We start from the raw sequence: 15,985 nt of genomic DNA on the forward strand, positions 1-15,985 counted from the left end.
ATAGTAGCATTGGAGGCAAAAGATGAAACATAAAACTTCTGCCCTCAATCTCATAGGGGCACAGAAGTGCACATAAATAAGACAGATAGAAAGTACTATAGAAGTTTCAAGGAGAGGAATATTCCAGCTTTTTGGGGGGGGGGGGCAGTGCAGGGAGGAAGAGGGAAAAAGATGTAACAGAAAAATTCCATCTCAAAGGTCATTTTATTTCTGAAGTATTTCCCAATCTCCCCAAAACCCATAAGTAAGAAATTTACTGAGTGTGAAAAAAATGGCCAGCAATGCTGTGACAACCATCTTTTAAATCTAAAATCATTTCATATAATATCGTTGCCAGAGGAAGATTATACACTAGTTGTATTTGACTCAAATGCTTCTACCAGACAGCCTTGTTATAGTCAGATACTATCACATCTAAACCTTTTTTTTTCACTAAGAAACCAAAATAGTTGGATTGAGAGTAAGGCATTTATATGAATTGAATTGTATCTCTAAACCATTTGAGTACATTTTAATAAACTGAAGAAGTGTATTACCTACAGTTACTTATGAACTCAGTGAACTTTTCCCCTCAAATTCTTTTATGTGAGGTATATGCCTTAGGTTCTTGTCTATTCAAGACTATTGAGCTGAATATATCTATAATACAGCAAGCCACTGTGCAGATTTCAGTATAGTTTGTGTAAATCATCAGGACAATCTGACAATTCCTCAACATGAATCTCAAGGACAGCATCATAGTGAGGTATTAATATAAATAAATGAATATAAATTGGGCTGGTAAACAAGAATTCTAATAATGGTCCACAAAATCAACCACAAATCCTTTTTTTCACAATACATGCAAAATTATTTTTATGGTTTGTCAAAAGGATATTCCATTTCTGCTCGAATGTCATTGAGACGGTGTGATAATTCATTTAGGTCATCTTCTTTGTTCTCATCAAATACTTTCAACTGAATATCAAGTTCATCATTCTCTTTTTCTTTTAGATCCTAATATATAAACATAAAATGTAACAAATGAGTAAGAGTTTGACAACACCATATTTTCGTAATAAAGCACAGATACTATTATTCATTTATATACACAAAAGCAATTTTATATTGACCCAGGCACTTAGGGTTTTCTGAGAAAGTAAATGTACTATGTATTCTCCTATTTTAAAATAAAAGAACCTCATTGCATTCATTGCATTTTTTTTCATGCCCCAGGTTTTGATTATTTACATTAAAAATTAACAATCACTTTTACAAAGGGAGGGGAGAACTAATTGCTAACAACCCAAATTGAATGCTGTTGTTTTTGACTAAATACACTAATCAAAGATCACAAAAGAACTCAAGCAGTTAAAACATTCACATATGCCTCTGGCGAAAAAAATGCAAATATAGATCAATTGTATTAATGAAGAATAAATGCAAGGATATATTCAAGCACAACAGTCCCAAGTATGGCATAGAAAGTTGTATAAAGGATTTTATTTTAAATGATATTTTGTGATTTTGAAGCAAAAAGGCGTCAGGATTTTTTATCAAGCTGCATGACAAGCCTCCTCCCCCACTTTTCATTTTTGCTTAGCCGAATCACAAAATACCAACTTGGGCATCAAAGATTTGTTTTTGTAATACATTATAAACACATGCATTACAAACCTCTGATAATTTTTAAAAATAATAGTATGAACAAAATCTTTGGAAGCATGCCACACTAGAGATTGTTGGGCTTAATATATATCACCTGGAATATCTTTTAATATGTGTCCATTAAGTTGCAGCTTTCAAAACCCAAATCGATAATCCCAACTGTGGATGCTCAAGGGTGATAATGAAAGTGGGACTAGGATTTCAGAGCTGAGCTTGAATTCTAAAAGGAAATGCAAGCATGGTGTACTTCAAATTAGGTCAATAAAACAAAATAGGATTCATTTCTTGTTTCTATTTTTATTCAATAGAGCAATTATAAATGGAGATGTAATGGCTATTACTAAAGCCAAATGCAAATCTATGCAATTGCGAGATTTTTTCTAACATTCATATAATAATTTACTGAAAATTTACATATAGAACATATAAAAATACTTAGTATGTTTCTATATAATTTCATATAAAATATATGACAAATAAATGTATTTACACTTAGTTCCCTCTTTAGTAACTTGCTTTAGGTCTAGTTTTCCACTTTTAAATCTATTGGAATGCAAAATTATCTATAATTGCTGGGTCATATTTTCAGGTGATTTAAGAACTCCAGTCAGACAAGAGCAAAATCCAGACACACCTAATATGCTGGTCATTGCAGAAACTACTGTTAACACATTTTACAATACAGACTTTTCCTTATTCTTCTGTCACAATATGTTCTTTCTTAGATGCTCACTACAAAACTTGAATACTTTTAAGTATGTTAGAAAAACAGAAAAATCTAATTTAAATACTGCCATTTAATTAGCATCAAAACATTATAAAACATGGACTCAATCTGCTTAACTATTTTCTGTAAAAATAACTGGTTAAATGTTTAACTGTTTTTAATTAGGACAACAAATTAGTTATAAAATATACACAGTATGTGAACATATATAGCACAATATAAAAACATAGATATATAAGTGCAATCCTTTATTATTTATTAATAGTCTCCATTAAAATAAACAGATATACATATATACATATACACATATATAAAACTTCCTTTCATTCAAATATCAAACCTTGAAAAATATATCTATACATTCTTAATGAAATAAACATTTAATTAATTAAAAAGTTTTTCTATAGCACAAATATGATATCCTATAAAAGGAAATGGAAATGCATCACTAAAGTTTTATACTTTAAAATGTAGAATATCATTACTGAATTACAGTATTATTAACTATTAATAATGTGAAATATTATAAATATGTTTCAGTTATTTTTTTAAACATAATTGCTCTATGGATATGGAACATTGTTGGCAGTCTCTAAAACATATAATTAAATCTCTATAATTTGGTGTACTTCAAAGGAAATTCTATTACTAATACATGACTGATTACCAGTCAAGCAATCAAAATTGAGTCTTCAACAGAATAAGAAAGAGTTTGTTGGTATTTTAAAATAAAGATGCCTGCTGCCTACAGACATGATTTCTTACTATCTTGTTCCTTCACATACCTAAATTACCTAATATTTTCTAAATCTATTTAACTAAATAAAAGGCAGATGGAGAAAACTTCACAAGAAATCAATATGAGTTACCTATAGAGCAAATACTAATTTAAAAATCACTGTATAGTATATAACAACTCACTAATCCCAAATTACTAAAGCAAATTTATTCCATATAAATGAAGTATAAACTCCCTTTAAACACCATAATTTATCAATTGAGATAGGTGAATTTTGAAAATAAATTTTTACAGAATATAATTAAAATAACTGTCCTTGTCTTGAGGATTCTGATTACTGATGAAGAAAGTTCTACTGTACTATATTATTACGATGGTCCCAGGAGTTATTGAAATACTAAGAATGATTCTTCCCGAATCATTAAGTTTTTATTCAAATTCCAGTTGGTTAACATACAATGTAGTAACAGTTTCAGGTGTAGAATATAGTGATTCAACACTTCCATACAACCAGATAGGTCTAATTATTTTTTTTCATGTACAAACAATTTGTATTAGCCTTAGCCACACCTAATCTGCTGCTTTGAATATGATAGAGTCTAGAAAATTAAGCATCTCCTCCTGTTAAAAACTCATCTATGAATATATTATTAAGCTTCAATGCACGCATACAGATGTTTGATACTCCCTAAATTCTAGTGGTTTAAGCTTAAATATTTAACAATGAGTTCATTAGATAATAATTGACATATCAGGTACATCTAATATACATTAATGCATGACCATTCTGACCTTTGTTCCAAATTGTGATAATAAAATTACAAGAACAACATCAGTCATGAAATCTATGGTATTAAAGAAAGGATCTCTAAATCTGGGTCTTTCTGCCTGAATTCTGATTCTCATCTTATTTATAAGAAGTACCTGCAGAAGATTTTTTTCTTTTCAAACCAAACATCTCTGCCTTACCCTCAATAAGATTTTGATATATTCTCTTTAGAGGGACATGTCCAACCTCTTTAGTTGAGAACCAGGGCTGTATGTAACCATATTTTGCTCCATTGTCTTAGGGAGAAAAAAAAAAAAAACCCTGAGAATTCTTGTAGGTTTTATTCCAAAATTTTAGGAGGCAGACACATGACACTTCCTACTTTTCTCTTGCTGAGGAATCACTGAGTTCTGGGAATCAGGTCAGATTGAAGAGATGTGACAGTTAAAGAAAAATCTAGCTGATAAATATATGAAGAATGCATTTATTAAGAAGTACATGGTGCCACAAGAGGCTTAATATACAGCTACAGGGCCAGTGGGAAAGTGGAGCATAGAATGACGGATGCAAAATCTTCACTGTCAGTGTAACCAAATATACCATGAGACCACTGAACCCAGCAAAGAAGAATATACCAGAGAAAAGCAAAAGGTAAGAGAGCTACCATTCATTCTCTTTCTGAAAAGATGACTACTTAAATAAATTAAAATGAGAGTAACAGTTTTTTTTTTTTTTTAAAAGATTTTATTTATTTATTTGAGAGAGAGAGAGCACATGAGAGGGGGGAGGGTCAGAGGGAGAAGCAGGCTCCCCGCCGAGCAGGGAGCCCGATGCGGGACTCGATCCAGGGACTCCAGGATCATGACCTGAGCTGAAGGCAGTCGCTTAACCAACTGAGCCACCCAGGCGCCCGAGAGTAACAGTTTTTTTGATCAAACATTCAGTAGTATAAGGCAGAAAGTGAATATTCAATTATAAATAGATACAGGGAAATAAAAGATGAAAGAGTAATAGCAACAACTAAGGCACAATATGTGGCATCTTAGTAAATGAGTAGAGGATGCTAAGGAGCCCCTGTAGCCACAAGTGTCCAAAGACATTAATACTCTCCCAGAAACTGAGGACCACCCCAGTGAGGACAAGCCGGAAATCAATGAGTAGGTAACTCAAAAGCCACACTAGAATCAAGATTATAACATTATCTGTAACTACCTACAGCCACAGACATTTCATGAGGAAAGATTTCTGACAAAACAAGAATAAATGTATAACTAGTGAATGTGCCTAGTTAACTGCATATTAAACCTCCATATGGGTCACTTAAAACGTTGCTTTGATTCACTGCAACCAATTCCCTGTTGTTTTTTTTTTTTTTAAAGATTTTATTTATTTATTTGACAGAGAGAGAGGGAACACAAGCAAGGGGAATGTGAGAGGGAGAAGCAGGCTTCCCGCAGAGCAGGGAGCCCGACGCGGGGCTCGATCCCAGGACCCTGGGATCACGACCCGAGCCGAAGGCAGACGCTTAACGACTGAGCCACCCAGGCGCCCCTTAATTCCCTGTTTTTTTAAAGTCATGGATTAAAGTACCATTCAAAGTATAATTGACACAGAACTTCCTAAAACCAGATAGACTAAATCAAACATCTTATCAAAGTGGGTTTCAGTAGACTCACTGTAGGGTTCATTTTATGATGGTAAGTTTCAACTACTTTCAGTTAAGACTATCAGAACACAAGTTACAGATGCATGCTACACTCTCATTCCTACCAGGAAATTTCCCTGATTTTGGTATTTCTACTACTCTAAGTATTATATACATGCTTACTTGACATTTCTTTTGTTTTGTTTTGTTTTTTACTGCCTTTTACTTCTTTTTATTCAGGTGTGCTCTGGGTAGCTTAAATGAAGAGACTAGTTAGACTTTACATGTCTCTTAACAATGCCATAGTTTTATACAAAATCCCTCTTCAGTTAACATACTAAATAAAATATAGTCACATTAGTTATATTTGTGTTTATAGAATAAGTATCCTCATTTATCTCAGATCAAGCCTATAAAGTTATCTCAAAAATGTTTTAACAGTATCATAATTAGAACATATATGCACATTCAAGAAATAAAACTGTTTTTTAGAAAAGTTTCTATAGCACCGTAGCAAGAATACCATTCCTAAGTATCTAGAATATACTGACCAAAATTCTATAGATACTTATGCTGAATATAAATGATATCAATCTAAGTTATCAAAGAGGAAAGCAAAAACTTTTAAATGAAAATTGAAGCCACAGAAAAAGAAAAAGCAGTAGTCTTTTATGTTCTCAGTATTCAAATTCAAAGAAAAGAAATTCCTTTTTGACTTTAAGAAAACAAACAAAACAAAAAACACCCACATCACTTCTGGACACAGTAGCTGAATTCTGAATCAGCAGTTGTATATAAAGACTGCTATTACTGCAATACAGAAAAGCTTGCAAAATGTCTAATGCTTTACAAAAGAAAATATAGCAAGGCACATTTATCTACTCTGTTGCAAGTACTTTGTCTAAAGAGAGAAAAATGTTAAAGTTCATCAGCAGACTTAATGTGTACACTCAACTTACTGGTAACATTGTTTTTAGTCCCGAACGTAGGAATTCATTCCTTAAATGTATTCTAAAATCAAGCTCATAAGGTGAAGTGACAAGAGCATTTATAAACTGCATGCAGGCCACCTGCAATTAAAAATCAAAGTTTGTTAAAAATTCTTTTAATTAAGGAAATATTTACTTAATACATTCAGATCATTATTTTTCCATTAACTAAAGGCATACATACATATATTTTATGGATGATTATGACTTTACAGCATAAACAACAAAATTAAGTTTCTAATGCCCAGAATAATTCTAATGGAGATATGATGGATGGTCAAGTATTGCTATGATCTGCTAAATAATATGAAGGAATATTAAACTCTGAGAAACTTAAAGTTCCAAAAATCTGCATATAGAGCCCTTTAAAAATATCATGAAATGTATCTTTCATATTCAGCTGTCCTCAAAGTGCACTTGGCCTCAATTCTATATGGTTATAAACACTTTTCTAATATAAAAAAAAAAAAGTACCCTGATATTAAACAGAGAACAGTGATAACTTAGAGAAATTATTACACTGATTTATACTGTCCCCATACTATTATTGGGATGGACTTGCAAAAAATAGAGAGTATTAAAATACATGATTAAGATTAATTAATTTACTGTGTATAAAACTGAATGCAAGTGAATTAAAATCGACTAGAAGGCACTGTCACACCAATGCTAATGTGCACTACATGACAAAGTAAATATAAGGGCTTGTTTTCAAGTGAAGGTGATTCATTAATTACATTGACACTGTCAAAAAGGTTTGGTTTTTCATCCGATATTGAGGTTCCCTATTATAAAAGGGGACTTATTTTCTGGTAACTACAAGCTAGAAGGGAATCAACAAAATGCTAGTTGCCAGGTGATCCATAAATTATTCCTGATAGTATTTTTGGGAAATGCTGCTCAAGTCTAAGGCAACTACGTAATAGGTTAAGTGAGGAGTTGCACCTTTAAATTGATTATTCTTAAAGTATGGAATGAGTATACTGTACAGTGTTCAAAGAGCTGAGTGCGAGGGAACTCCTGGAAAATACCAGATTTAGTAAAGATGTCAAGCATATACAGAAGAAGACACAAAAAATCAAAAGTTAGTATGAGAAAAATACATCAGCAAGAGAAAATATTTCAAATGTATTTTGACTTGTCCAGACCTATCATTATAATAGTTATTTTTTCAAGTTGAAAGAAAAGATTAAAAGGTATATTCCTTTTTTTATATCTATTATCTTATGCATCTAAGCTGCTTTTAGGGAGATTTGTCCATCTACCTTACATCCAGGCTCAAAAATCAAAAGTTGCATGCTTTAAAAGTGATGACTAAAACTGTTTCTAACATTACTAGGTATCTAAATGACAACTGAACACTGTAGTCCAACACCTATGAATGCTCAAATGTCAGTATGAAACACTTAGACTCCGAATTAAATACTTGCCAAAGAATGGGCATTACCTTAAAACACATTTCAAATAAGTTACTATGACACTTATACTTTAATAGATTACTTAATCTTTCTATTTACAATAAGAAAATATGTAATACTTTATATAGTTTCCATAGGCTGGGATATAAGTTTGTATATTGTACATGTCCAGGGCTATATTATCATTGCATTTGCTTGAATGATCCTTGTTCAATGGTACAACATAACATGACCAAACAAGCCAAAGCACATGTCCAATCCAAAATTAATAGAGAGAAAAGTTGCCATCTGCTAGGAGTTTTTGCCAGAAGATATTCTAGCTTAATGGCTTGTATTAATACCCTACAAGAGAACATTTCCATGGGAAACAAGTTAATGAGTCTTAGAATTGTACCTTTATACAGATAAAAGTATTTATATCAGGAGATGATAAAAATAGTAAAAGTCAATAAAATTAATGAAGGTATCAACATCAAAATAACTTTACATTTAATAAGATAAATGCTGCAATGCTATTACATACTTTACATATGATATATAAATATATAAGTGAATGCTAAAAAAAAAAGTTGCATTCATTGACTACAGTATAAAATAATTAGGAGACACTTTGAAGCCAGTAATTTAAACGGGTAACGGCACTGGTTTATCAATGTACTATTTATTGTTTATCAAATTCTAACAGATATCTAATTACAAATAAGATAAGCAGAATACTCATACCAACATGTCATTTTCCAAAATCTTCTCCTGAAGTGATACTCTTTTTGTTTTAAAGATTTTATTTCTTTATTTGTTTGAGAGAGCAAGCGAGAGAATACAAGTGGGGGGGCGATGGGCAGAGGGAGAGGGAGAAGCAGACTCCCAGCTGAACAGGGAGCTCTACCCGGGGCTGGATCCCAGGACCCTCGGATCATGACCTGAGCCAAAGGTAGATGCTTAACTGACTGAGCCACCAAGGTGCTACTAAAGTAATTCTCTTATAAAAATATTTCTATTATACTTTAATGCAGAGAACAAAAAAATCATCTTAATTATCTCCATTCCTTTATGCTACTACATAATCACTGTCCTTTTTAGAGGACAGAAACAAAATCAATCCAAAACCAAAATAGTTGTCATTATTTACAAATACAAAATTAAATTTTAAAAATAAAATTAGTTTCAATGCCAGAATATATTATTACTTAATCATAAACATTAAATACCCATTATGTAGATTCTGAATTCACAGTTAAATACACAACCCAAACCATTTTCATATTCATTATTATTATTATACAAACAATATTAAAGGCTACACATAATTCACCATCTAATCTCATCCTCATAAAAACCATACAAGATAAGTATTACTATTATCCTTATTTCATAGATGATGAAGCTGAGGCTAAAAGCAGGTAACATACATGGTCACACAGCAAGGAGAAAACTCATGATTCTCAACCATATAATTTTACTCCAAATACAGAATAATTTCCAATACATTCTAGATGCTTCATTAACTCTATTCATAGATTCACATGACAAAAGATTTTAAGGATGGATAAGATAATAAAATTTAACTATTGCATCATGTTTAATACACTGGAAATAACTAGTTTTGAGACTGTAAGTTAATTAGAAAAGCAATTCTTTTTAACATTTTATTTATTTGAGAGAGAGAGTGAACGAGAGAGAAGGAGCAGGGGGAGGGGCAGAGGGAGAAGCAGACTCCCTGCTGAGCAAGGAGCACATCCAGGGCTTGATCCTGGGACTCCAGGATCATGACCTAGGCGAAGGCATATGCTTAACAGATTGAGCCATCCAAGCGTCCCAGCATACAATTATTTTAACAATATACTGTCTAGTATATAAAATGGTTATTTTACTTTTTTTTTTTTAAAGATTTTATTTATTTATTTGACAGAGAGATAGCAAGAGCAGGAACACAAGCAGGGGGAGAGGGAGAAGCAGGCTTCCCGTCAAGCCAGGAGTCCAACGTGGGACTTGATCCCAGGACTCTGGGATCACGACCTGAGCCACAGGCAGATGCTTAACGACTGATCCACCCAAGCGCCCTAAAATGGTTATTTTATATGTCATTTATACCTCTTAAAAAAACAAAGTGGTTATCAAAATACTTAAAAAAAATGCAAAAACAAAACAAAACAAACAGGAAAGGTAGAAAACAGTTCCTGGAATGTGTTACATTCAACTTCATGAACAATGAAGTATGGGCAGCATCCCATCATCCAGAATAACAGTCTCTCACTCTCTTTTACTTCCTGCCACCTCACTCTCTATTCAGCATACATTTGTATGCAATACACACACACACACACACACACACACGAGCTATGCTGTTCAGTACAGAGCCATTAGTCACAATGCAAATTTAGCTTAATTACAATCACTAACATGAAAAATTCAGTTGCTCAGTCTCACCAGCAACAGTTCAAGTGTTCAACAGCCACATGCGTCTACTGGCTATCATACTGGACAGCACAAATATAGGATACTGCAAAGTTTGATTGTTTAGCACTGCACTGGAGACTTTAATGAAAAAGGCTTCTGGCCTACTATCTAAAACCTAAGCTCCAAAGAAGTAAAAAACTCATTCCCAAATAATGAAAGTTTGAAAACTGGCATGTTCAACTTCCAAGTATATAAATCTTTAAGATCATGATTGTCTGCTTACAATGTAAAATGAATCTGCTTTCAAAAAAAAAAAAAAAAATCCAACCCCAGAGATGGAAAACAAAGAAACGTGTGATTTTAAAGCAGAGTACTGCTTAAAAGTATCAAATACTCTGGGGTTCAATGTGCTCCTTTAAAGAAACCGAAAACCTAGAAAGATTAGTTGATTTGCCCAAGATCATATAGCTAATGATAAGCCATAAAGATAAGACAAGAATTTGTACCTCATGACTTTTAGTTTTGGATTCATTCTACAACACTACAATGTACAAATCTGGTATTGCTGAATAACATTTTTCCCTCTACTGGAAAGAAAACAAGTGCCCTTGAATTGAATATCACAAAGTCCATTCTCCAGATTCTTTCTGTTGGTTTCTTTATAATAGCTTTAAGTTTCAAAACAGTCTGCCATATCTGTTTTAAATACAGGTTCCATGAGAATTAAAATTTAAGATTCACAATAAGTCAGTGAATTTTCTCCATTATTAATAAATATGGCTGCTAGGACCAAAATTTTGATTTCTAACCACTAAAAACAGTAAGTTTCTTTATTTGCATTTCAATGATCTCCGTTTCTACATGATAAATGTATATGTTGCCAAATAAATGCATAAATATATATAAAAAAACACCAACACTGTGCATGTGATAAAGCATCCAATAATTTGTACAATGTGTAAGTATATACTAAATTACTATCAGTTTTTCCATCACATTATGATCATTCCTTTACTACAACACTATATTATCTTTCTACAATAATTATCTACATTCTGTAGTCACAGGATGCTATTGTTCTCATCCTGGGGTATGGGATGTGATGCAGTGTGAAATATCACAAAAGATACTATAAACATTCTAAAGGCAAGGCTCTGTATTTGTTTAGGGTTTTCTGTATAACTTCTAATTGTCCTCAATAAAATGATTAAAATATAATGGGTAGGGCGCCTGGGTGGCTCAGTTGGTTAGGCGGCTGCCTTCGGCTCAGGTCATGATCCTGGAGTCCCGGGATCGAGTCCCGCATCGGGCTCCCTGCTCGGCAGGGAGTCTGCTTCTCCCTCTGACCCTCCTCCCTCTCCTGCTCTCTCTCTCATTCTCTCTCTCAAATAAATAAATAAAATCTTTAAAAAAAAAAATAAAATAAAATATAATGGGTAAATAGTAATTAAATATCTCAAATTTTCTTGGCATGAGACATATCATTACCAAAAAAATTTTTATTTATTACCAAAAAATTCTAAGTGTTAGAGAGGGGAACTATTTTAACATGAATTATCTTCATAAAATTATTGGGAAAATGCTAAGACCTTTTATTTATTTTAACTTATCAGCTCTAAAAACTATACAAGCATCTATCAATCTGTTTGATCACGGTTCAAAGAGCTATAGAGTACAATAATTGCTAACTCCAGGGCATTCTCAGACAGATTATCCATATTGCCATTAGCTGTGACAAAGTGTGCTTTCAAAATTTTATTGACACTGTCACACACTTGACCTTATTAAATACGTTGTTGACATTAACAAGGTCTTTCTTTATCTCAGCCCAGCAGGAGTTAGGAAAAAAGATGGCTTAAGTCAAATAAGTACTAAGAAAGATACAAACATACAGAGTAAGTTAATTAAGTCAAATCAAGAAGGATTCCAGGCAGGATGAAGCCATGTATAAAGGTATGGAGGTAGAAGGATAAAACAGTATAAAATGTTCAGGAAACTGAGCACAGTATGACTGGACCAAAAAGTATAAGTAGAAGAGTGGTGAAATATGAGGCTACAGAGAAAACAAGAATCAGATGATGAAGTATTTTGTGTAGATTAAGTCTACACTTTAATCCTAGAGGCTATGGGAAGACTCTTGGATTTGAAGCAGTGATGTGACAAGAACTGCATTTCAGAAGTATAAGTCTATGGAAGATGATTTAAAGGGGGCTAGAATGAAGGCGAGAAGTTATTTAAGAGTTCAGGAAAATGGTAAAATAATGAGACATGACAATGCATTGAAACAAAGAATTGGCAGCAGGGGTGGAAGGAAAGGGATACCATACTAATGAAGGAAAGAACAACACTAAGAAAGTAGAATTGGTAGGATTTGGTAACTGAAGGAATACGGTGAAAGGAGAAAGAGTAGATTCAAAGATGACTATTACATTTCTGGTTTATGCAACTTGGTGGATAATGCTAAAGTTAACCAGGATTGGGAATACAAAACAAAGGCAGGTTAAGATTGGAGAGGGGATTGGAGTAGGAAGGAAAAGGATGAAGAAAAGGAAGATAAGTAGCATTAAGGACAATACTGAATTTGAAATTCAGTCAGGAGACAGCTGAATATATGGGGTCTGAATTAAAAGGATCTGAAAAAGAAGAGTACACAGAAATTCATCACAAAGAAGTGCTAGATGGAAGTCATAAGGATGGATGTGGCTATCTAAGGACAATGTACAGAATGAGCAAAACAAAGAACCAAAGAACTAAGGATCAAGTTCTTAGAAAGCAGTATATTTAAGGACCAAGCATAGAGACAGAAGATTTAAAATGTAAAATATAGGTAAAAGAAAAACAAGGGGAGTTTAGTATCATGGAAGTTGAGGGAGGAGAGAGCTTTGTTAGGAATGATCAATAGTGTCACTTGGTGCTGGAGAAGCCAATATGACAACTTAAAAAGGGTCTTGCTTTTTGTATTATGGAGGTCACTAGTGACTCTCCATTACAAAAAAAAAGACTTGACAGTTACTCAACTTTGAAATAGATATAAAATGAGAGGCACCCTTCTTTAAGTCAGAAGTTACTTTTGTAAATATTTGACGAATATATTGTACAAATATACCTATACAACTCCCAATTATACTAATTCTACTTTTAAAATGGTCATAATATAAAACTGTCAATAAATAGAACAAGTTTCCTTAGTGATATCAGGTATTCATTCAACACTTACTATTTAACACACTTATTTTTCCACAAATTTTCTCCTTATTCATAAGCTGTAGCTCCTTGTTTTATTATAAATGTACTGGAACTAACATGATAAATATTTATCCAAGCCTACTTCCTCATATGTGATGGTATGAACGCACTAATAGCTAATGCTTAGAGTAAAATCTCAATACTTGAAAACCACTATGGAAAGAATCAAGCTACAAAGAATCAGTCCATATACCTGATGGTTTGGCTATGTAAGCATCAACACTTGTTTTTGCACAGAACACTTTCAGAAATGAATTAGATAATTCCCACATTCTTAAACAAAATATCCTAGATATAACTGTTTTCTTGCTAACTCATGGGTGTGATTAAATATGTGAGTTAGTGAGCTATGATGAAACACAGAGATGCCTTCAGGAGCTACTGAGGTATATTTGGCTACTTGCTTAGTTAATAAGAGGAGGTATCATGTAGTGATTAAGAGTGTGTACTCTGGAGCCAGACTCCCTAGTGTTTAATATCTGGGCTTTTGCCTCCAAATTATATTGTGACCCTTAGGAAGTTATTTAACCTCTATGAGCCTATTTACTCATCTACAAAATGGGGATACTACAACCTTTCTCATAGAATTGCTATGGAGTTCAGAATGAGGTAACATATGTAAAGTATTGGAACATCGGTACATGACTTATAAATGCTATCTTTAATTTCTTATTTTTCTGATGCCTCTAAGACATCTAGTTAAGCATTTGGACATAGAAGTTTGAATAGAGATGAACAGGTTTGAATTACATGGACTTATAATTATGGGGAATTGCTAGAATATAGCTGGATGCTAAAACTAGAGAACCAATTGAGGATATTTATGAGGAAGATAAAATATATGTGAGTGTGTATGTATGTAAATGTACATATGTATGTCTAAACAAAAATAATACTAGAAGCAGGCCAAGGATAGACCAGATAAAACAGAACACCCAAGAAGAGAAGAAACACATGAAAAAGAGAAAAGACAAAAGTAGTCAGAGAGCAAGGAGAGAATGGGGCCCATAAAGCCAAAGGTAGTAAAATTTTCAAGGAGGGAGGTGATTAATAGTGCCAAATGATGAGGATTAGAAAAAGGCCATTGGATTTTGAAATTAGAGGATCACTATCAACCTTTTTAAGAACTGTGAAAATGTTGAGTTGTAAAAGGTAATTTAGGAAATACAGAAAACAAGTACAGATGATTCTTTTAGAGAGTGGGACTATAAAATAAAAAAGGAAGATGAGAGGCTAGTTTGAAGATTAATAAAGATCAAAAGGTGTTGTAGTGTGGGTGAGAACTGAGAATGCTATTAAGCTGAAGGGAAGTCAATTAAGAGAGAGCATATGAAGATATATGATTTATTGTCTATCTGTTTCTTAAACTATTGAAGATAATGAAAATCCTATCACATGGACAAAATTTCACTTGAAAGATGAGCTAGAAAACCTCTGTGAGAAGTTAATAACCTGTTTTAAAATAAAAAAAGAGAAAAATGCATATAGTTGTTATTTAAAAATATAATTAGTGCTGTATTTTAACAGAATTACTTTTTCTATTTCTGTAATATCCTGAGACTTCTCAAAATGTTATTATAGTCTCAGAAGTAATTCTGTTAAAATACAGCACTAATTTTATTTTTTAAACAACAAATTCCAACTTTTGGTTTTCATTCTGTATTCTGAATATATTTTTGAACTTTTAGATGATATTTTTTAAATCACATGAAATAGTCCAAATAAATAAACCCACGTCACAATTCTTATGAGAGTCATAGGCTCTGTATATAACAAATTACTAATTTTTAGCTCATCAAAATAGGACATTTCAAATTATGATTTGCATATGTTTGCATCTATAATCAGTATTCAACAATTTCTTGAATATCTAGCAAGATGCTTATAATTCTTCTATATGCTACCTGTCAACAATTTGCCACTTTATCATTCTATTCAGTCCAACTTCTTGAAGGCTAGCAATTGTCATTCCTATCCCATTTGTTGGGGTGAACTACTCTGTGGAGGGGTGTCATTTTAAAGGTCAGAAAATGCAGTATACAAATGTTGCATCAAAAAGACCTGGCTTCAAATTATAGTTCTACCCCTCAATAGCTGTGTGATTTTAAGTGAGTTATTTGAGCGAGTAAAGAATACTTTGAATATATCTAAAATACTTACTTTCTCTTAAACAAACTTTGCAAGACAAGTACAAACTCCTACAAATGACTGAATGCCAGTGAAATTTAGTTAGGTAAACCCAACTATAGGAACAAGAACAAAGATTCCAAGAACTCATCTAAAAAGTACAGTTTTCAAATCTTTCAGTAGAGATATTAAAAATTTTTGAGATAAATTTTATAATAAGTACATACAAAGGAAAAGAGTGATGTAGAAAACAAAGGCAAAAGAAAAATTAAATTTCCTTA

At 32.7% G+C, this 15,985-nt stretch overlaps 1 protein-coding gene across 2 annotated transcripts in view; it reads right to left on the bottom strand.

Annotated features, from left to right (window-relative positions):
- LOC102727555 (protein diaphanous homolog 2) overlaps positions 1 to 15,985 on the bottom strand; it is a 687,910-nt gene that overhangs the window by 658,152 nt on the left and 13,773 nt on the right. For both annotated transcript variants that reach the window (XM_081808540.1, XM_081808541.1), the window contains exons 6-7: positions 6,487 to 6,597; positions 878 to 996 (exon numbers count right to left, since the gene is read on the bottom strand). In XM_081808540.1, the coding sequence (XP_081664666.1) occupies positions 878 to 996; positions 6,487 to 6,597 (230 nt within the window). The remainder of the gene's footprint in view (positions 1 to 877; positions 997 to 6,486; positions 6,598 to 15,985) is intronic.

This window comes from Leptonychotes weddellii, chromosome X (genome assembly GCF_054177405.1).
Source record: "Leptonychotes weddellii isolate Sample4059 chromosome X, ASM5417740v2, whole genome shotgun sequence".
Lineage (NCBI taxonomy): Eukaryota > Metazoa > Chordata > Mammalia > Carnivora > Phocidae > Leptonychotes > Leptonychotes weddellii.